Source organism: Hirundo rustica, chromosome 6, assembly GCF_015227805.2.
Source record: "Hirundo rustica isolate bHirRus1 chromosome 6, bHirRus1.pri.v3, whole genome shotgun sequence".
NCBI lineage: Eukaryota > Metazoa > Chordata > Aves > Passeriformes > Hirundinidae > Hirundo > Hirundo rustica.
The window spans coordinates 12,480,300-12,503,699 of NC_053455.1; the positions used below are offsets into that span (position 1 = coordinate 12,480,300).

A 23,400-nucleotide genomic window follows, 5' to 3' on the forward strand; every position below is an offset into this window, starting at 1 on the left:
GCTGCTCAGACTCATGTAAGTCCCAGGCAGGAGATCTGTCTTTGAATTACCTGTGAGCCGTGTGCTGCTGAGGATTCTGTGGCCCACCGGGCATCTGGGTGTCATGGCTTAACTGCAGCTGGCAGCTGAACCCCACACAGCTGCTTGCTCACTGCCCCCACATCCAGGGGGACATCCAAGAGCGCCGCAGCACAGCTGAGGATGCATGTGGGGCTGAGGCATGGCCCAGAGCTCACACCTCTCTTTTCTTTGGCCTCTTTGTGGCTGCCATGTGGACACGTGCTCCCTGCAGAGTTCCCTGTGCCTGCCCGCTGCCCTGTGGCTGCGCCCAGGCCCCTCTCAGTGCCCAGGCACGAGAAGGTGACCTGAGGGCTGCTTATGGTCCTATGGCTGAAGGCACCATCACCTTGAGAAGCTCATAAACCGACTGCCTGGGGGAACCATTTATCCACATCGGCAAAGAACACATTAAATATGAACCAGCTTGTTGCTAGCAGTTGGAGGTAGCCTGGCTGGCTTCGACTTAAAATCTGCTAGCAGTGTTCATGTGATTTATAATGGGAATCCTGCCTTTGGTGGGAGTAACTGTGGAGATTTGTAATGGAAATACTAAGGCTAGTGTGGGTGGAAAAGTGTGTGTGAAAACACCAGCGGGAATTCTAGAGGAAAGGATGCTTTGGCCTGTGCTGATGGCCAAAGACGTGACTGGCAGCAAGCAAATGGGTAAACACCACAGGATGTGTGGTTTGTGTCAGGACTGGGAGGTCTGTGCTGTGATAAGGCCACAGCACAGATGGCTCATCAGCAGAGGACTGGTTCCCTGATAACGGGAGCAATGTCACACCGTGATTTTTCTTCCTGTGCTTCCAAGAGGAAGGAGTAGATAAGATGACCAAAGTGATGGAAAGGAGGCAACAGGCAGCAGCTTTCCTAGGGTTTTTGGAGGGTGAGTAAGCAAGATGCTGAGATAAAGATCAGCCTGTGATAACCAGAAACTCCTAAGGCATGTGAAAAAAAGTCTCCCAGAACCCATTTCTTTGCTGTCAATGAGGAGGGATGCCAGGGCTCTCATTAGGACTTGCTAGTGGGTGTTCCTTGTTTTCTGCGCCACACACAGGGATTCTGACCATCTTTTGAATGTGTGTTTGTAGGTGTGTGAGTGTGAGTGACATGTTAGGTTAAAATAATCATCATCTTCCCCTTCATTAAGCTTTTGTGCTGAGTTTGTAGCGTTCCCTTGCTGAGGAGCAGGAGCTCCGAGTGGTTCCCCATTTGGGTGCAGGAGGATGTGTCTGCCCGTGCTGTAGGTGGTGGCTGGAGACCATCCTGGAACTGGGAATCCCTGGGGAAAGTGCCTGTAGATACACTCTGTGAGAGCTGAGACAAGCTCTCTCTTTTTGAGAAGGCAATGCTGATGATGGCAATACCCAGCTTTTATAAATGCCCCTAGGGACCACAATAAGTATCTCCAGATAAAAGTGAGATTTCCATTATTCGAAGCTGCTTCTCTCAGGAGTCTGTAGACTACAGACCACGCTGGGGAGACACAATTTCTCATTTTCCTCTAAATCTATTCCAAAAACAAGGTCCACAGGAAAATGCAAAGATGTAATAGTGTGCTTATGTAGTGGAGAGCATTCATCTTAGAGGGCTGCTGAATCTCTGGCTTCCTGACACTGTCTCTGATTGTATTTTTCTCCAGTGTCCACTTCTTGGAGGATGCAAAGCCTGGGAGATACCTGGGGCATCACAAGCCCCTTCCCTTGGTCCCCACCATGCTGTCACAACAAGTCACATTTTGTACCTCTGCCTTGGAGAGATTCTCAGGGGAAGTGTATTTCATTTTGCCAGATGGCACACTTGCTATTACAAAAACAAGCCCAAATGTTTGTGGTCTGTAGGTGTAAAGAGAAGCCATTAGATGGAGTGGGAAGGGATGAGGAGTCCTTGGCTGAAGCGCTGGCTGTCTGCTGAGCTGGTGAGAGCAGTGGTGAGGAGTGATGTGAGGTGAGGGCACAGAGTAGCTAAACCCCAGCCTCAGTGACAGTCCTGTCTCGCCCTGTTGGTGGGAAGACAGTGGTCTCCATCCTGTTCAGTACCAGGGCTAAGGCAGAAGAAAAGCGAGAAGGAAACTCGGTATCTCTCCCTCAGCTCCCTGCAGAGGGAGGACATAGCTGGCCCCTGAACCGACCTGGTGTAGGCAAGGAGATGTAACTGTGGCCCAAGCCTGGTCTTGGGCCTCACTGGGGAACCCAGAGCAAGTCTTGTAGTCCCTCCTCAGCCTGCATGGGAGTAAATCTATTCCTCTCAGGGAGAACTGGATCAGCTTTGTAAGGCAGACCTGACTTTTAAAATCAATCTTGAAGTGGCAAAAGATCACCACATTGTTCTCATTGTGATGTCCTGATAATGTACCCAGCAGAGTCAGGAGAACCCTTGGAGCATTGATTGTCCCTGCGGAGTCTCTTGGTGCACTGGAGACCTTAGCAGAGCCCCAAGGTGTCCCAGAACAGCACAGCAACCCCTCCACTGCCAGCAAGGAACCCCCAGCCCCTCACAGTGCTGCATGATGCCCCTGGGCAGGAGGTGGGGGTGGGGATCCATGGCTACCCAGTGCCTCTGGCATCCCCAGGACTGCATTTGCGTCTTCAGCATCTCATTGCAGCCTCTCAAAATGCCTTCAGCTCCTTCTGTTGCTTCAGAAGCCCATCCTATGCAGTGCCTTGAGGGTCCCCTACCTTCTCCTATCCCTGCACCCCCTCCCCTGTAGCTGTCAGGTGAGCTGAGCACAGCTGGTGTGTGTCAGAGGATGACTCTAGGCTGGTTTCTCACCTTCCCACATCAGCAATGGCCATGGTGCCTTTTTAGGCAGGGGGAAGCAATGATTGAGAGAAGTATGAGAAGCGTGGCAGAAGGCAGCTCCATCCCACTGGCTTCACCAATACCACCAGGACTTTATTGAGCAGACAAAAAGAGAAATTCAAAGAGGCTGATTTGCTGCTGCAGCAACAGTAGCTGTGGAAGAGAAAGTAAAATGAAAGGTTTGTCAGGATTTATGGCCCAGGGAGTGCTATGGTGAAGCTTCAGGGTGTTATCACCAGCAGCTGAGAACAAACCAATCCATTTTTGAAAGCAGCTGCCCTTCATCTGCTGCTATTGCAGAGGCTCTGAGCAGTGGGTGGTTTTTTTCCTCATGGCAGCTAACCAGCACAAAGTTTGGCAGTGACAAAGGCTGGGAATTTGATGAGCAGAAGAGGCATTGACAGGCTGTGCCCATAATCTGCCCTTACAGGTAACCACAGACAGCAAGAAAAATTCATCTGCTTTGAAGCTCTGCTGTAGGTTCTCATGCTCGTTTTTCATGTACCTTTATGTGAGGCTGGCAATGGGTCAGGGGAGAGGCAGGGGCACAACAGACCCTTGCTCTGCCATGGGTCTGGAAGGGCAGCCAGGCTGAAATGGAGACCTGAGGGGTGATACGGTGTGCGCAGGAATCCTCTTGCGCCTGCCTGCATCCTCTACCCACTCAGAGGCTTTCACCTGCATCATCCCCAAATCAGATTTGCTTCAAAATCATGAACATCTTAAAAATGCCCATCGTTTTCTTCTGAAAACAAACGTGCTTGACTTTCCTTTATCAAAAGCAGCAGCACCTCTCAAAATCCTTACGCTGACAGTGCCGCTGTGAGTCAGTCGGAGTTAGTGCACTCGTCAGCTGGCGCGGCGTGGGCTTGCTCTGCCCGGACAGACTTGTTCTGTTTGCTTGTGTCAGGTGGTTAGGGGCTGGAACTGCTCTGAATGTGTCATGTCGGTAAGGGTTTCAAGGTCCAGGGGCCAGCTGAAGCTGTCGGTGGCGATTTTGCCGGGGCGCACCCATCCCAGCTGCCCGGCGCTGTTACCGCCCGGAGCGGCCGCTCCCCTCTCGGCCCGGGGAGGCTCTCACCGGCTCCGAGGAGCCTCCCGAGTCTGGAGCTGCGATCAGCTCCGTGCCGAGAAAAGACACCCTTCCTGTTTGTACTGACAGCCCGTTGCAAACAATGTCCTGGCTTTGTTTTTCTGTTCGGGGCTGTCCCGAGATCTTCCCTTCGGTGCCCCAGCGCAGCCCGCACAGCCAGCGCTGTGTCATGCCTGCCAGGGAGAGGAGCTGTTCTTTTGTTGGGTGTCTGTGATGTTTGCTGAGAAGGCAGTGAAACAGTTAAATTGCTTCTTTAATAATCAGAAAGCACCATGTAAGTCCTTGTTATTACTAGTTGGACATCCGTGTGTGCTGGGGACACTGAAGATGCAGGAGGAGGCGGCTGAGACACACAGACGGGCTCTGTCTGGCTCTTGTGTGGATCCAGCAGTTAATTCATGGATTTGAATGTTTACATGACCAGCTGCTCCCTATGATTAAAGGCAGCAAATTAAGTAATGCCAAAGGAGATTATCATCTGCAATAAAGTCCCTTGATTTGATAAGGAAGATGCTAATACAGAGTACTGATGGCTCTGAACTCATTGGTCAGTGGCCAGGACCTGTCTTGTGCTGGGGAGCTGGGTCTGTCTCGGAATCTTCCACAGGTTCCTTCTCCTGTGCCTGGTGGCAGGTGCTTGCCCAGTGTGTTTTTGGGAATGTGCAGCCATTGAAGTGCCCAAGAAGGGAGCTGGTGGTTTGGTTTGACCTGGATGCTGGGTGGCTCTCTGCGCAGGAGGCATGGAACAAGAAGAGCCAAGCACCATCACTGCTCTGGATCGTCTGCCAGGCAGAAAAGACACACTGGGGTGCTCCCTGGCTCCACTGAGGGTGTCCCATGCTCAGGATCAGAGCTCTGGCGTCACCTGCACAGACGGTGGGGTGGCAAAAAGGCGTGGTCTGCAGCGGAGCCGGCACCGGTCTCTTCTTTGTGCCTCCAGGAAATCTTGTAGCCAGCAAGGAGCCCCGGGGCGGCTGGCACAGTGCCACCAGGTGCCACGGGAGGAGCTGGGCTCCCTCAGGAGCACCACACCTGGTGACAATGGCAGAGCTGCCGTGGGCATGAGGAGATGCAGCGGGGAGGGAAGGGACTTTGCAGGAAGGGAGTGTGAAATGTCAGCCGGGAGTCGTGGCATGCTTCAGCGCTGCCGGTGCTTTGTTTCAGCCATTAACCCCTCTGCAGCTGCAGGGCAGCGGAGCACGGGAAATGTGGCCCGGGGTGCAAAATGGTGAGGGGGCCCAGGGAATTCCTCAGGCTGGCGGTAACAGGAGATTTTTTTGTGTGTGTGTTATCACCCAGGATTGCCACTCATCTTTGTGTGAAGGGGGATTTCTCATTCTGAATGGACCATGAGCCCGTGTGAGCCCAGTGCCCTTGGTGCTGCCTGTGCTGCTCTTCTGGTGGGGACACCGTGCTTCAGGGGTTTGGTGCATTCCCTGCCTTCCCTTCTCCCGTGCCAGAGCAGCCTTGTGCTTTCAGCCCTTGGTTTTGCTGCTGGTTTTCCCCATCTGCCCCCAGCACTGCCTGGCTGGAGCTGCTCCAGGCACTTCCTTGAACTTGTAGCCACATGTGCCATTCACAAAATAGGAATGTGCTGGCCCCCCTGTTCTGTTGGCACACAGAACATGACTGGGATGCCAGTCATGGCACCTTTCCATGGTTTTACCCTCCTCTGCCACCCACTTTCAATGAACTGTGGGTATGTTACTGCCTCCTCCTTGTCTCTTAACAGCTCCTAATTTGCAGACTGGCATTGGCACCTTTTTTTGTTTATTTTTTCTTTAAAACACCTGGGTGGTGACAGGTGCTAAGGAAGGGTCCAAGTATAATTCAGACCTGGGTAAGCAGGCTGCAAACAAAACCACAGTGAGATAATAGATGTGCCTGGGAATTTTATTGTGAGCTGTCTGACAGTGCCTGATGTAATGTAATTTTCTGTGTTCTGTCTCGGCAATAAAAACTTCACGGTGTCTGATATGACTCCATTTAGCTTTAATGTTGTCTGAGTTATGCCATTAGAAAAATGTGGCTTATATAATCAGGTTTGAATTCTAAATGCTTGTTTTTGAAATGGGAGACAAAAATTAATAGAAGGAAGAGGAAGATGTGAGGTTCAGAAGCATTAATATTTGCTCATATGTTCCATGTTGGTCTGAAGCATCCTCAGTGTCTAGGTTGTGCCTGCTAGCTGAAGTAAAACCAGCATGATGTTCTCTTCTGGATTTTGAAACTTAGCCTTTTGCAGTCTTTCTGTAGATCGTGAATAGCTCTCTTGGAGGTGAGGTAGGAAAGGGTGCCATTAAAAAACAGAATATAATTGTGCAAAAAGAGATTGAAAACTGATGGAAAGCCCAAGTTCTCATGTCTTTTCAGATCCCTGGAGGAATTGAGGAGAAATTGTTTATCACAATTTCTTTGTTTTTGTTTTTAAATTTCTTATCCGAAACCTCTAAAAGAGCCGACACCTGTTATCGCTGGTTAGGCTCTTTTCTTCTTGGGTTCCAAAGCATTCCCACTGTTATTAAGAGGTGTTCATATTTTAAGCCTCCCTTTACCTCTGTGGAGGTGTGTCATTATCATGATTTCGTGGCCCTATTGAAGAGAGTCTTACTAATTCTGGTCCTCCGAATACACAGGGATGGAGTATCCATGGCAGTGCTTGTCAGCACTGGTGCTGGACCACATTCCGTGCAGCCAGATAGAGCCAGCAAGGACTCATTAGGAAACTTGGTTTTAGACACTGGTAATGCCTTTGTGGCGTGACACAGCAGCAGATGTTCACCAGCTGCTGCAAGCTGAGGCCTCTGCTCTTCATTTTTTTGGTGTCCGATTGAAAAGGATCATTGGCAGTATTTGTGGTCTGGGGATTTTCTTTCTCACATTAGCACTATTGCTTTGCTGGTGGATTTTGGCTGGGGCAGTGAATGGGGCTGCTTTGATTTGCTTTGTTTTCTGCTTTGGGTTGGGAGGTGTCATTATCATTCTAGCAGCAGAGAACTGGGGAACTCATCCCCTGCATGTAGCTTATTGTTTCAAGGATGCTCTGGCATGAAAGACTGCAGAATTTCTCTCTCTTTTCTTAGCCAGTTATACAGCTGGACTGTGACTCTCCATACAGACTTGGAGACAAGCCCTGCAGGCTCCAGAGAGAGGTTTCTGGGAGGGACTCAGAATTGAGCTTCTCTGATGGGTTTGTGGTTTCAGTGTGCATGATGTGGGGTGGGTGGGATGGGGACTGATGCCACATGGGAGCAGTAAGCTCATAGAAGTGCATTGCTCCCATCACTGATACGAGCTAATATTCAGCACTGATCTGCTTGAAATGGAGGAGCAAGCAAGGGCTGAAAGGGAAATGTGTTCAGTGGTGCTTCAGTACTGCTGTCTGCAGAGAGACAGTGGAAAATGGCCTGGATATGGGGGTACTTGGCACTGTCCTCCCTTGAGGGATGCAAAGAGTCTCATCAGGACCCTCCCAGAACATTACAGTCCCAGAACCATCAATTCCAGAACCATCCTGGCAGCAGAGATAGGGCTGTTCTGTCCAGGGCTGAACTCATCAGAGATCCATGCTCAGTGATCTTGAGTGTTCTGAGCAGCCACAGTGGTTTGGAGTGAAGCAAAACCACCTACTTGCTGAGGAAGCATAGGATGGGTCACACAAAGCTCCATAGCCTCTGGTTCCTTGGGACTTTTATTTCTTAAGGAGAACTATCTTTGGGTCTCAGAGGTGCAGTGGTCGATAAACCTTGTGCATAGGATGCTTCCTGCAAGCACCTGGGAACTCAGAGACATAACCTCTTCTTAATTTGATTGGTAGTCTCACTATTGGGCAGCTCTTCCTTTTGGCAGGGTGACTGTGGCTATGGATGTCGCTGAAAGTGGTATGCTATTTCTCAACATCTTTATTATAAATTTTAATGGCAATTTTGGCAACTTCTGAGCTGTCTTGTAGCATTCATTTATATAATTATGTAATGCCTCAGCCACATATCTGAGGGTGAGGAGTAAACCACCTCTGAACTACCAAACACTATAAAAACCTAGCAAGTGGAAAAGCCATATGTCCCCCTAATACAAAGACTGCGTGCTCGACAAAACCAGACGGGGAGAGGAAACTGAGAGTGACGCTTGCCTCAAAACACACCATATTGCTTTTTGCCTATATGGACAATTCCTGCTTCTTAGGATGTAACCAGATTAACCTTGCTATTATTGTCTGCCAGGCTGCTGAGTCAGTTGTGTTCCTATGTCTGTGAAAATGTCAGCTATAGGGAACAGGAAGGACATGGATTTCTGCAGTGGTGGGGGTCCTCAGATTAGCTGAGTTTGAGTGCTGGGGGGCAGCTGTGAGAATTCTTGCCTACAGTTGCCAAATGCATCTGTTCTAGCTATGAGGAATATCCTCCATCTGTGCAATTTTACTTACTACTTTAACACTGACTACTTGAGATTTTCCCTGCCCTCCTTCCAATCTCCTGTCTCGAATCTCTGGTTCCCTCTCCTCTGCCTTTCACCTCAATGGGTTTCCTGCTGGGTAAAATACACATCCTCCTCTTCCTTCCCATTCTCTCCCTTCTCCCACTGTTGGCAGTTTTCCAATATAGCAACCTTGACCTTATCTCCAATTCCTTCCATTTCCTCCTCTTCAGCTAACACTATCGGTGAACTCTGCCCATTTTCCTCTCCTCCATCCTCCAAAGGCTGGCCATGCATCCTGCTGGCCGTGTATCCTGCTGGATATGTTGTCATTTCTTTCCTTGCTGACTGCAGTCCCCTCGGTTCTGGCCTCCTTTATGTGTACCTCCGTGCAGGAAGCTGATAGGAGTTTGGCTGAAGCTTTTTTTCTTTTGTGAACCGCACTGAAATCAGTGGGAACGAAGCACCAACCCCTTAAAAAACGCCGACAGTTTGTGTGTGCGGAAAGAGCCTTCCCCTAGGGTGCAGCTGCACAAGAAGCACTGACTGCAGCGATGAATATTGAGCCACCCTCAGCCGTGTGCGCAATTTACTGGTTGCATCCCGCAGCTGCAACGAGCGAGGGTGTTGGGGAGATCCTTGCTTGGTCCCCCACTTTCTTCACATTTGTGCTCGGCCTTTTTTGGCACCAGCCTGGCGTGGTGGGGAGGTCTCTGTGGCCTGGGGCAGTGGGCCATGTGGTGCACTCACCATTGCTGGTGATGGCACTCACCGGTTTGGACATCTCTTTGTGTTGGCTGGGGCTTTTGGCTTCCAAGCTAAGGATCAAGGATCGTGCCTGTTTTAGAAATGAAGTCATCTGTCACTTAGAATTTGACTGCAAGTTTTGAGTCTACCTCTTTTGCTGCATTTCTCGTTCTTTAAACTTATTTTTCCCTTCTTCAGTCAAATTCTTCACCTGTGTTCAGGGGCCACGCAGTTGACTGCCCTAGTCTGAGAAGGAAGGTGACCCTTTGGATGCTTTTTTGTGTGATATGATATATCCAATATATCACCGTGTTTGTGAGAATGCTTTTATCTTATCAGTATGCTGATTGGTTAAGTGTGATCAAGCTCTTTAGAAAACATTTCTCTCTAATCATTTTTTGTTTCATTTGTATTCTGTAATAATTTTGAAAGCGATTGTGATCATGGAAGTGCTTTGTAGCTCATTAGTGACTTCAGTTATGTGAGGAGAAACTGCTGCTGTCTTTCATATGGGGGACCTCGTGATCTACTCTAGTTTGGCAGGAAACTGTATTTAAAATGTTGTCAGCAAAAATATCCAACAGAATTACTATTAATTTTGTCATATTACTCTCAACTCCAAAGAAATATTGAATGTTAGACCTTTGCTTGACATTTCCTGTGTTAGTTCTGAAGAAGGCCATGGGAGAAGATCCATATGAAGTATGGCCAAAACCTCCTGAATATTCTTCTTTTGGTTGTCGTGAACCGGGTCATTTATAGAAAGGAAGCATCTTTCATGATGAAGCCGGAGTAATTATGCATGCACTGGTGTCTCTGACCTCTGTGGGAGGCTGATTTTGGGAGGACTCTTGTATTTACCAGCCCTGTGAGAAATCTGTACCCCACTTTGCAGTCGTAAGTGGCAGCTGTAGACTGGCTGGATCCAGTCCCTAGTGCTCCCTCCCCAGCCTCTGTCTTTTCTGTCTGATGTTGAGGATGTGTCCCCAGGTGGCCACAGCTCCAGCAAGCTGTAACGCTCTGCCACTAGGTCCAGAACCATGCCCATCCTGAGAGTGCCTCTGCTTTTTCTGTCTGGTAAATAACCTTGGAGCTTTATTGTGTGTGGGGTTAGTAAGGCTAACTTTCCTTTTTCTGAGATGCCATCCCCTCTCCAAAGGAAGTTTGTGTATCACCTGCAATTCGGTTCATGAAGGTTGCTATTATGAGAAAATGGCTGTTGGTCATGGCATGGCTTAGGCTTAGATCAGTGGCCAGGGCTTGAAAGGCTCCACGCCTTTTTGTCTGTAGCCTAATGGATTAGCCCATCTTTTCCTTCAATACATGCACATGAATGCTTTTATGAGTAAAAAGGCCCCCTACCACTTAAAACATTTCAAAGAATGAGGGCTGAGAAAGTGCCCCTCCATTGGTTCTCCTTTACTGTAAAAGTGGTGAGGCACTGGCACAGGTTGCCCAGAGAAGCTGTGGGTGCTCCACCCCTGGAAGTGTCCAAGGCCGGGCTGCATGGGGCTTTAAGCAACCTGATTGAGTGGAAGGTTCCCTGCTCATGGCAGGGGGCTGGAACTAGAGGAACTTTAAGGTCCCATCCAACCCAAACTGTTCTGTGTTTCTAATATTCTATGATTCTTCTGGCACAGCTAGCTTGCTGGCCCTGGCATGGAAGGCAAAGTGATGAGACAAAGCATAGAACATGCTGTGTTTTTAAACGCGGAAAAGACGTGAGTGCAGTGCCTCGTGTGTTGTGTGTGAAAGCATTCCTGTGATGGTGCTACATGCCGCTCTGCCATCCTAATTTGCTTTCAGAGGCCCCCAAGTATAATAATTCTTTGTGTTTCCTAAAGGATGTGAAGACCAAACACAAGTTTGGTCAATGATTTCATTGTTGATTTCTCCTGGAGTTACAAAGCAATGCAAAAATATTAGGGACAGGCAGGGTGCATCTCACTGAATAGAGATATTGTGTCTCTCATAATTCAAGCTGGATGCCTGTAGAAAAAGGAAAGCCCTATGAAAAAATGCTTACAAGGCTGGTTGGACAGTAGAAATCTTTTGTAAAATGTCATTTCGGCATCTTTCCCAATGGAATCCTTCATGCGGGAGGACTGGCCAGCATTTTGGAAACAAACCCAGCCAACATTAGGTTTGGACATCTGCTTGTTTTAAGGTTGCTTTCACAATTTTCTCTGTAGCTGAAGATCAGTACTTGATGTCTATGTGAAAACGCTGCCAGAGAAGCAATGAAGTTATGCCAACTGTTTCTTTTGTGAACACAGCTTCTTAGAAATGACCGTTTTATGCTGGAAAATCATCTTGTTTGCATTGCTCCTGTGTCCAGAAGGATGAGTACTGTTTGATCTTGTCCTCGTAGAAAGCAATCCTAAGTGAACAAAAAATGTTTCTTGAATCAATTTAGATTTGAACTGCGGTGATCTCTTGCCTGAACACATCTAGACTGAGTGCTGGTACTTAAATGGTGTCAAATCGAGTGGCTTGTGAGGAAGGGCTAGTGGTGTCTTTTGCTTTTGAAACATGGCTAAGGGGATTGAATTCGAGACAAGCTAGTGGTTAAATTTTCTGGATGTTTTCTTCATCCTTAAATCACCCAGAGGGGAATTAACATGTATCTTATCTGATTTCCACAGGGCCCAGCTCGCCTGACGTCTGATCTTGCATCTTCTCCTGCAGCAGGGTATGTCCCTGTGAGTCAGAAGCCAGAGGCTGTGGTGCATGCTATGAAGGTAAGGCTGTGTGGGGCACTGAGGTGTCCTGTGTTGCACCTGCGTGGCAGAGCTGGGCATTGGCTCTTCTTGTGGAAACAACTGAACACAGAAAGTTAGTACACAGGCAGGATGTGGGTAACCAGCACCTGTGTCATGATGAATAAGCATTGCTTGAAATAGTTGCAGAGCTAAGCAAGATTATACACAGCTATTTTTTGGAGGGTGGAAACCTCCAATAAAAGCTGCTGATGCTGAAGGTGTTGCTTACCCTTTGTGTTCATCAGTCCTATGTAAACTGGGTCGCTGGGATGGCAGTGGTGACTGAAATGCTGTTTTAAAAAAGGAACATAAAAACTGCATTTCCTCATATATTTTGTTATTAACAATAACAAAAGGCAGCAGCCTTCTAAGGCAAAAGATTTTATTTTATGAGCATATACAACAAGCAGTGGCATCCTACCCATGTGGGATGTGCATCATCAGTAGGGATTAAAGTTAGGACCATTGACAATGGAACCATGGGAGACTGGTAGGTGAATTAAAGGAGAAAACTTGCACCATGATTTCACAGCAGCTCTCAGGTTTTAGTGACCATCCATTAGCAGAAAAAGTGTAATTCCCCAGTGCTACATGTTTAACCAGTTCAGCAAGATACTTCTGAGTATCTAAGAGACACAGAAGCACAAGTACTTTACAAAGTGCCATAGGGATGGCTGGAAAGTCTCTTAACTAAATTTGTCTTTGGTTGAAATATAATGATTTATAGATTTGGATTTGCTGAAGCTGAAGAGTTTTGTACGGGGTTAAAAAGATTAGAACAACTCAAAGGAGGATTCTTGGATGGCTGCTGTGGAGCTCAGATCCTTACAGCCATAGCTGGAGAAAAGATCCAGCAGTGGCATCGCTAGCTTGAGTGATCTTAGACTGGAGACAGCTGCTTACAAAGCTCTTTGCTCTGTAGCTTTCCGTATCTGACATAAATAGATGGCACAGATGTTGCTCATGGTTATAATCCACAAATTCCCTAGATTTTCTGATTTTTAGTGTTTCTGTCTTAGTATATCATCCCTGTCCAGGGTTTCTTGGCTCCAGGACAGATGTGGTGGTGGTAAGACCAACAAATGTTGGGAGAAGCAGTAGTGTGGCTGGCAAGGATATTGGTTGCACTAGGCAGTTGCCAGGTCCCAGGAGGATATTGAATGCCACTATTTCTAAAGTAGTTATTAAAGGCAAGACAAGTTTGGTTTGATTTGGATCTAATTTGAATTTAAATTACAAATGATCCTTCAAATTGAAAATTTTGATTTTTCAGCTTTCTTGAGACTTTAGACATCCAAATTGTATAACTCCTATTGATTGATTGTATAACTTATTAAGAGAAGGATTTCCAGCATGGTCAAGGATTAAGGAATAGCTTTAGTACAGTTTTTGCTTGTTCCCAAAGGAGCTGACCACACAAGTGGCAGTTTACTTGCTGCCATGTATTTGTCCTGTGTTTTCCAACAAGTTTTTTGTTTGCTTGTGAATGGCTCTGTGCTATCAGAATGCTCCATCCTGTGCTTTGCTGCAATGTGCTTGTGGGTGACATTTTTCCTGTGTGTGTCTATATATATATACACACACACACACACATATATACAGATGGATCTGCTAAACTGTTGCCTTGCAGAATATTGCAAACTCATGTGAACCTTTGTTTTTCTGTCTCTTTGTACTGATTTGGCTTTGATGTCATTTAATCATCCAAGTCCTGATGCAGTCCAGGCTACTGCTGTTGGTTTTGTCCTTCCCAAACTGTGGATTTCATACCTTTCTGCTCCTGCTCTTCATTGCATTTGGTGAGGTGGTGGTGAGGGATGGTATTAAGCAGAGTTGGTAGGTTTTTTTAATTACAAGATCAAATACTTATAAATTGATTATGATCATATTCTGGGGAGTAATTAGTTTCTTATTTGCTTTAGGAATTGCAGGACTGAATTTCTCACTAAGGGCAAGAAACATAAATGGTTTTAAGATGTGGTTTGATAAGCTCTATGAGAAGGATTGAAAATTAATGAGGAAGATTCTTGGAAACTGGAAATTAGATGTGGAAAATATGGTGCAATTTTTCATTTAAAGGAATTGAAAGGAAGTTGGATGACTGGTGGTTTGCATGTATTAGTAATCCCTCTGCTTCAGAGCTTTGTAGATTCCTAGGAAGGGCTAGAATAAATTCAGAAAAAATTCTCCTTTGCAATTTCATAGTTTAGCTGGTGAAGTGCATTTGTCTGTCTCCAAAACCCTGGAAACTGCCATGGCTTGAGTCAGGAAGAAGGTGACATAGCAGTCACATCTCATGGGGCATAAATGAACTCACACGATCTCACGTGATGTGTTCTGTACACTCACTTGAGGTTAAAAATATTCTCACATTTGAAATGTGGAGGAAATTCTCCTGTAGGTCAGTGTGGCACGGTGAGATGAGAAGGTGTCTATTTTCCCATCCTGTGGCCCATTTCCAAGGATCATCTGGAAACTGAAAGTCTGAGGACACTGGTCATGGTCTCAATCTCTCCTCCTCCCTTGTGGCACAGTGAAATAGTTAGTAGCTGTTGGTCTCCAGCTCAGACCTTTTTTTTTTGGCCACATCACGCTGTAGCATATGGAGTAGGTCTTATTTGCACCCTGCAGGACTGGGTGGCTTTTCCAGTGCCAGCCCCTGCATGTGGGAAGCTGGGTGCAGCTGCTACCTTCAGCCCTCACCTCCTGTGATACAGATCATGACTCTCTCTTGAGAAGAGAGCAGCTTACAAATGAGACTTTGTGCTTTGGCTATATCAAAACAGACATTGGGAAAAGCCTTTCTCGGTTGAAAAAGGAACTCCTTATGGCTCAGCAGGCCAGCTCCTTACTGCAAGAAAAGGCAAGGAGAGGTGGAAAGGCTATGAAGGTGATGAGGGAATGGAGCACCTCTCCTAGGAGGAAAGGCTGAGGGTGCTGGGGTTGTTCAGCCTGGAAAAGAGAAGGCTCCAGAGGCACCTTATAGCACCTTCCAGTCCTGTGAAGGAGGCTCATAAAAGAGAGGGAGAGGGACTTTTATGTCACATAGTGATGGAACAAGAGGCAATGATTTTAAACTAAAAGAGGGCAGGTTTAGATCAGATGTTGGGAAGAAATTCTTTCCTGTGAGGGTGGTGAGGCACTGGAACAGGTTGCCCAGAGAAGCTGTGGGTGCTCTGTCCCTGGAAGCGTTCAAGACCAGGCTGGGTGGGGCTCTGAGCAACCTGCTCTAATGAATGGCATCCATGCCAAACCATTCTATTATTCCATGATTCTGTGCAGTTGGCTCCACCTGTCTTGTGGAACACTTGCATGCAAGCCTGTCCACAGGTGATGAGGCTGCAAGGATGTGTCTCTGTGCCCAAGCAAAAGTCGCTGAGGGTCTGTCCACTCCACCTGGATCTGCAGGGCTTCTGGACTGCCCCTGTCTGCACCCACATATAGAATATCCCCTAGGCTTTTTTTAATTTTTTTTTTCCCTTGGGATTTTCTGCCAGTTAAATTCTATCTATGTGGCTGAAGTGCTGCCTGCAATTTAGCATAAGTTCTTCCTTGAATGTGTTTAGGATTTTCTTTATTTTTTCCTTCTGAAATAGTTTTGTTTGTTTGCACCTACTAAATAAGGAGCAAGATGACAGGTTGGCACTCCTAACAGCTGTTTTTGCTAACAAGAATAAGAGGTACATATGCTACAGTTCAGTGTCTCACTGAACATCAAAGCACTTTTCTTAGGAACTGAGCAAACCTGCTAAAGACGTGGGGAGGTGATGAGGAGACAAGTGTAAAAGAATGACATTTAGCCTACAACCCAGCTGCCCCCACAGCAGCAGCCTGGACCTCTTCCATGCACACAGAGTTATCAAGCAGGTGATCATCACTCCCACTAATTGTGGATAAGACAGGATTTGGCCTTCCAAAACTAGGGAAAAATCCTAGCAGGGCATATGGACTGTTCCCTTGCTGAAGTTTCCCAGTGCTGTGTCCAGCTGACTTTGAAGCAAGAAAAGTAGCGAGGTTAGCACAATTTGGAAAGTATCCCTCAATCCCAGCCTGCTTTGTGTCACAGAAATGAACACCTCAACTTTCAGCTTCCCTTCCAAAGCTTTACTACTGTCATTCAGATTCTTTAGTGGTGGTTTTTTGATTGTATGTTTGTTTTTTAAATATGTTTGGCTATATGGGGTCAGTACAGCAAGTTGGAAGGGATGTGGTGGACTGGGTGACCTTGAGGTGATGCTGCCCTGCTCACAGACATCAGTGTGGTCTCAAAGAGCACTAGAGGTGTTCCTCAGTTTATGTATCAGTAGGGAAAAAGCCAGACAAGCCAGCATGCCCACAGAGAGCAAGGTGAAAGTTGTTTTTGGGAAGTGACATCCCTATGCAGAGGAGCAGCATTTCCCAGTCCAGCCCCATCCTCCTGCCTGTGGAACAGCCCCATGGCCAAGTGGAGCAAGCTGTTCTTGTGGGATGGCATTTTACCCAGGGAGATCATGAAGGGCTGCTTTGTCAACAAAGGACCAAGGGCTGTCAGTGCAGCTTGAAGAAAAGCAAAAAAAGGAGGGGATGGCATGAGCCACTTTGAGCCTGGGGTACATTTGTGTGTTTTCTTTAGGCTCCTGGGTTGAGAGGGGACAGAAATCACAGAAGGACGTTGCCCAGTTTCTTAGACCCATGCTGAATGCACAGTCCTTGAACTTTAGCTGACCCACAGATAGCTGATGTGAGGGCATGTCCGTATTCCCCTGTGGTGTAACTGGAGGAACATTAACCTGGTCCTTTTAAACAGCTGAGGAGGCATCTGGCGGGATCTGAGAATAGCTGGGGCTGGGTCAGCACTAAGAAAAGGCCTTCCTATCTTTCTTTAGGAGGTTATTTCACTCTTCAGAGTGTATTTTCTTCCAACATGCCTTTCCTGGATAGGCTGTTGCATTTTATTGCTTTGAATCCCATTTTCCCATACCCAAGATGCTAGCACATTTTTACAAAGTGCCTAGCCAGACATGGGTTGAGCCTGGGAAGCAGGATGATTTCCAGAGTAAATGAGATTCAGAATTTAAATGCAAACATAAACTTCTGATCATCTTTCAGCTCCAGCTCCAGCTGCCTGGTTAACACTGTTAAAAGACATTTCCACTGAAAGAAATATGCTGTGCCCCCTTTTCACACCTCCTGGACTAAGGAATGTGGGTTTAGTTTAAGCACACGTTGTAGAAAAAGAGTTTATTTTAGTCCACTGAGACTCTTGTGCCTGCAAGATGGATAGCTGTTGAAAGCAGAGGCTGGGGCTGATGTGATCTTTAACTAATCTACCCACGGTTTCCTTGACACTTGCCCTGTGGACACAGCCGATGTTTAGCTGCCCTGGTGCTCCGTGCCAGGATGTGATCCCGCAGGCTGCTGGCTTTGCAGCCAGCATCAGAAGCACACAGGCTCCAGACAAGCAAGTTCAATGTGCAAGTCCAGCTGGATCAATAATTAATTCCCTCCTCTTTAGCAGAAAATAGATGCTCTCTTTGTCAGCATGTACATGCTTTTTGCATCCCTCTTGCCCTTCCTCCCTTCTTAGAATGGATGTGGATAACTCCTATCTGTGCAAAGACTGGTCCCAAGTAGGCCGTAGGCCCTCGGAGAATGAACTAATTTTTTTTGTAACTCATTTTGAGTACACCAGGATTGCTGTGCTGAGGCAGACCTGGGGATAATCTTCCCTGGTATCCCATTTCATGGAACAGTCGGTGCTGTATATACCTCAGCAAAGGCTGAAACCCATCCTAGCACGGCATCTGGCTCTGTACCTCCCTGGGACGTACAGGAATATTTATTCATATAACTACACCTCCTGTACACCTTCATACGTGTGTGGCTGCATCGTGTTAATGCATACCTGTTAATGATGTTCTTAGGGACACAAATAATTATTTGAGGATCATAATGGTTTTGTAATATTTTTTTTGTAGGTCCTTGAGGTCCATGAAAATTTGGACAGGCAGATGCAAGACAACTATGAAGAAGACCTAAGTGAAAAGGAGAAGGCGATCGTTCGCGAAATGTGCAATGTAAGAACTCCCAGCAACTCTCAGGGTTCCTTTTGTGGTCTTTTGTTCGCAGTGTGGAGGAACAGGGATGTGCTGCATGTGAGGATTGTGAGGTCCATAGGCACAAGGGAAGAGTGGAGGCTCTGCTGGCCACTGTTTTGGGTAATCTGAGTGCCTTGTTCACTGCACAGAGCAGCCTTTGCTCAATAGATAGTTCACTTTGCTGCCTTCCTGGCTGTGGGAGTAGCAGCTTGTCTAGCTGAGCAGAGATGTGCAAGGGGCTCTCCCTGACTAAGAGTCCTGATAGCAATTGTCTCCACCTCTGCTCTTAAGGACTCGATTTGGGCTAAGCAGCAATTGCTTCCCATGCTTAAAGCTGTACAGCTTGAACGGGTTTGAGTCTAAACCACAGGGTAATGTCAGAGGGAGAATCTTATCTGGAGTCACTGAACAGCATCATGAAATGTGGGGTGCTTTTAACACTGCCAGTGTTTTGGGCAACCACAGTTAGCTGGGCTGGCCACCTCCTGTGTGGTGAGCGCTCGTAGCCAACCTCTGCTCTGCAGTGTCTGCTGTCATGGCATTGCCTCCAGCCTCAGAGCACCTTGGCCACGCTCGGGCTTTGAACAAAGAGTTTGAGATTTCTGCTGGAACACAGCCTGAGCTGCCTGTCCCCTGCAGCTGGGGCTGCACTCTTCAATTGCACTGAGTAGGGAGGAGGATGCTCATGAGCCTTCTTTTTTTAAAGTCCATATAAGAGGTTGGCTCAGGTGACATCATTTAGTGCCTTCCAGCAGGTGAGAGGGGCCTAATGCTCTGTTTAAATTCTGATACTCACCTGAACATAAAAAGAGGGTGTAAACACAAGCACAGCTAAATCACTGTGAGCATCCTTGGCAAGGGCTGAGGCACTTCACTTTGGTTGCTGGATCTCTATAAGCAAAGACTAGAGTAAAGGAAGGCCTGCTTTTTAAGATATTTTGTCTGCTTAATTGCCCAGTCTCTTGTAGCTATGCTGGGGGAAAGGTAAAATGCTGCAACTTCAACCTCCCAAACAGACTCATCTCTATTTGTCTATCTTCAGCTGTTTTCTCTTTAAATATTAATTTCGTCTAGATTCAAGGCAGCTATAAAGTTTTTTTTGCAATTTGTTTTTTATTCAAATAGTGGCCCTAGAGTGATAAAATGTATGTTTTTAGAAAGTTTTTTATATTTTTTTATATATATATATATATATATATATATATATATATATATATATAAAATTTTAATCATGATCTTTTTCATTATATTTTCTGTTCATGGTAGCATCTTTTCTGTGATCATGGCAGGGTTGACCTACCATTGAACTTATGCTCTGAATCTAGTGTATTTGTTTTATACTATTACCCCAGGCAAAAATGATTTTAATTTCAAGAGGGACTAATTAGAAAAATGCATCAATCTTTTTTCCCTTGGAAACTGGTGCAAAGATGCCATCCAGTGTCCCTGCTGAGAACTGCAGCCCAGCTTTAGGAAAGGGCTGGTTTTGGCTCTCAGACTGGAATTAAAAAAAAAAAAAAAACCTGCTATTCATCAGTGGCTTTGTTGTTTGATTTTTTTTTTTTTTTTTTTTTTTAAATTCCTGTCTTTCTCTCTCCAAACCCTTTTATTTTTTCTTGCAGGTTGTCTGGCGAAAGCTGGGAGATGCTGCAAGCTCCAAACCCTCCATCAGGCAACACCTATCAGGAAACCAGTTCAAAGGTCCCTTGTAGGAACACCATCCTGACGACTGGAAGTGATGGATTCCGTGAAGACTAAAGAGGCAGAGCTCAGTGTTTCTAGCTGCCTGTTCTTTGGGAGTTGGGATTGAGTTTTTTTCAGGGTTTCCTTTTTTTTTTTTTTTTTTTTTTTTTGTAACAATAGTGTAAATATGGCAGCTAAAGGCCTGATTTCCAGGCTGTGGTGCTCTGGAACTGCTGTTCACCGGGTAACCATCCAATAATGCCAGACTTGCATCATTTTTATTGTAGTTCAAACCTGCTTTGTTGTAATGGTCTGTTTGTAGAATTAACTAACTCAAGAGAATTTCTAAGAGGAACAAGAAGAACCCTTAACCTGCGGAGAAGTCACCGTTTGTATTGCTCCTGTCCACCCGCTTGTCAGTGATTCCTAGCCAGGTTAGTGGCTCCAGGCAGCCAAGGAAAATGCAATTCAAATTCTTTGGCTTTACTGCCTGCCAAGTTCATGAGCTGCTAACACTTTTTCTCGAGGTCCTTATTTTGAAGAATGACGTGCAACTGTTTTCACAAGGCTCTGTTTAAAATACTGAGTGGCAAGCTAAAAACACTTGTACTGCCCTGCATTGTATGGTGGTACCCATCACACAAGCGTACATAATGGCTTAAGACTCTGTATCAGGTGTTAATGAACAATTTTTCATGATCAAATGACACAAGATTTCTGCAGTTGTAATGGGAATGAAGTCACTTAGCCACACAACAGTATTCCCTACAAAATGGCAACACTTGTAAAGCTTTCACTATGAATTAATTCAGCAGAAACTGCTATCCTGACAGTGCTTATGGGTTTCACAGGATCTTCAAAAGCAGCTCATCTTTCACATAAGAAGGATTTGGGTGAGTTTTTTAAAGTTCTTGCTGGATCCCTCACCTATACTGGTTCCTGTGTAAGGTAACCAAACAGCAACCTTGCAGAGCTGAATAAAAACTCCATAATCACGGGTTGTCAGGTGAGACTACTTCCTGCCATTTAAGCTTTATTTTTGTTAATGAACCAAAACAAGTGGGTTTTTCCTTCTTCATTCAAATGGTTGTATGTAAAGTAATGGGACTTACATTTTACTATTGTGGAGTAGCTGCCTGTGTAGTTCTAAGAATTTGACTCCCTCCTTTTCCAAGTTGTCACAGCAGCTGTCCCTGTATTTCATTAGATGTTCTTTCCCAATAGTCCAAGGAAGCGGGGCTTCATTATTAGAACTCATTGGTGTAAAATAATTTTTAAGACAGGTATGTGAAAAGATCAAAGCCTCCTCTTCAAAAGTTGCATCGATTTTAGTGATTAGTTGGAGATGTAATGACCTCAAACACCATTACTTTCTTTTTGCTCTCTACAAGAATCAGTCACAGCAACAGACAGCTGTGTTAGCTGGACAGGTTCTTCCTCTAAATTAATTTGTTCTACCAGTTGAGTTCTTGACTTGTGGTACTGTAGTACATGGAGCACCGATACCATACCAAGGAACCCATGTGGCAACTTATGAAAGGTAATTGGTCCCATGGTGTACAATAAACTATAGCTGCCTGGTTGAAGAATTAAGTGTCAGAGCCGAAACCTGTAACCAGTAAAAAAATAGAGAATGAATACAACCAAAATACACAATAACCACTAAGAGTAAGCACCACTTCATTATTCATTTCAGAAATAGAAATGTAACAGTTGAGTAGGTTATTTAAAAATAACCAAGAACCACCCCCAAAACACAAGTGCATACTCTCACTCACACACCCACCAGTAGATTACTTCTTACTACTGCTCAGTCAGTGAACACTGAGCTAGATAGGTCTCAGTCTAACAGTATTTACATCCCATGGAGTCTGGAAAAATCCATTCTAGAGTCTGACTGTCTTCTTTAAGCATCTTTAGAGGATTCTGGATTTCCTCCTGTTAGCTTTTTATTTTGACCTCCAGTTTCTAGTCACCGTTGGTGATTACTTGTCTTCCTCCTATACAATTTATACTTTGAGATTTCTGTACCAGAAAAGGTGATGTAAAGCAGAGCATCATTATTCCTTAACACCTAGGGTCAAACTGAGGGTTAATCTATCTGCTTGAAAGCCCATTTTAACTTCGTTGACATCTGATTGCTGGATTAAGCAGAGAGTTCAAGTATATTTGGAACAAGGTTGATTTATGTCAGTGAATTTTAACTAAAGCAACATGAATGTTTCCAGCACTCAGAGTGAGTTAACTGTTCATGGCATGCTTGCTATTTAAGGGGTACATGAGGCAGGTCCTCTCCACAACACAAGAGCTATACTCATCAGATTACTAGTCTCACCACTATGGAATTCCCACTCAAATATTCCCTGCTCTCAAATCTCTCAAAATCCATTCAATGACTTCAAGCAGCTTGTTTTGTTCCACCTGCAGATCTCACCTACAAGGGAAACAGTGCTGCAATTGAGGTCAGTTGAGGTCAGCCCTGCAAATCCTGAAGAGCCAGTTTATAGGGTAGCCAGCACTTCAACTGAACAAACTTCATACTTGTAGGGTACTGCCCTTTTAAGATTTTATTAATCATCGTCAATGCAAAATGTGCATCACTGATTTTGCAGAAGAACATGACAGTGCTGTACCTTGGGGTGTTAGTCTAGGGGTTTTTAGGCTTGCCAATCTTCATACTTGGCTCCATTTGAGCTATAAAATGTCTTCCTGGGGTAAAATGATGCTCAATGACTTTACAGGATGACATGGGTGCTGAATTTTCAGCTGTCTAAATAGATATTTTATATGCATATTTAAATTCACTTACCTAAATTCACTTACCTATGTGCTCAGTATTCAGTGAAAACCACCTTAGGAGCTTTGTACATTAATCTGGAGAGGAGCATCCCTTGAAATAGTGGCCATTAAATTCACATATTTGGGGCAATAGCCCAAGATTATGTCCTCAAGATTGAAGCCCTGGGTTCTGCAATCCTCTGGCAAAGAAAGCATCCACTGTTTACAAATGGACTTTGCTTGCTTAAGGAAAGTAAAATCACATCTTTGACTTTTGTTGGAGTGACTGGAGTAAGCAGCATCTCCCCAACAGTTCCTGAAAAGCTGCAGTGTAACCAGCTTCAGTTGGCTCTTCGCACCTTGAAAGACTGCTGAGCACAACCTTGTTTGAGAATGGCACATTTTTATCCAAATATTAGATATTAAATGAAATCAGTGTTAAAGTGACCTTTTATCTTTCTAGAAACTGGGGGGGAAGAGTACTACTGATCTTTTTCAAAGTGCATGACTGTAAAGTGATAAAATTGTATATTTTTCATAATGTGGGGAAAGTCTATTTGTGCTGCTTTAGAAATCAGTTTAAAATTTGATTTCTGTTAAACCTGTGATCTTACAGCCCTGCTATATTTTCTGTATATGATTTACAAAGAACTGGAAAAGTTAGCACCTGCTGTTGTGTATATAGCAAAATTCTTTAGACCTTAGCACGCGTTTTTACCTATTATTGAACCACTCTGGCTTTTTTGGGGAAGGAAAGTAATAGTACAGGTTTTTTTGATAATGTGTGTAAAACATTCATTTGAAATATTTTAGTAAAAATGAAGTAAGAGATTGATTGTGATAGTGTATACTTCTAGCTGAATAAAATAAAATACATTCTTTTTAAATAAACTGATGTGTAAGATTTGGGAGACCACTGCTGAAATACCTTGGAGTAAGTATCTTGGAATAACCGTAGTTCTGACCTCTGAACTAATATAAA

General features: G+C 45.4%; 1 protein-coding gene across 2 annotated transcripts in view; it reads left to right on the plus strand.

Moving 5' to 3' along the window:
* The window catches only part of CCDC85C (coiled-coil domain containing 85C), a 109,581-nt gene extending 86,266 nt beyond the window's left edge, over nt 1-23,315 (plus strand). For both annotated transcript variants that reach the window (XM_040068145.2, XM_058421153.1), the window contains 3 exons: nt 11,764-11,859; nt 17,838-17,936; nt 19,580-23,315. In XM_040068145.2, coding sequence (XP_039924079.1) covers nt 11,764-11,859; nt 17,838-17,936; nt 19,580-19,669 — 285 coding nt within the window. In that variant the 3' untranslated portion in view covers nt 19,670-23,315. The remainder of the gene's footprint in view (nt 1-11,763; nt 11,860-17,837; nt 17,937-19,579) is intronic.
* The last annotated feature ends 85 nt before the right edge of the window (nt 23,316-23,400 follow it).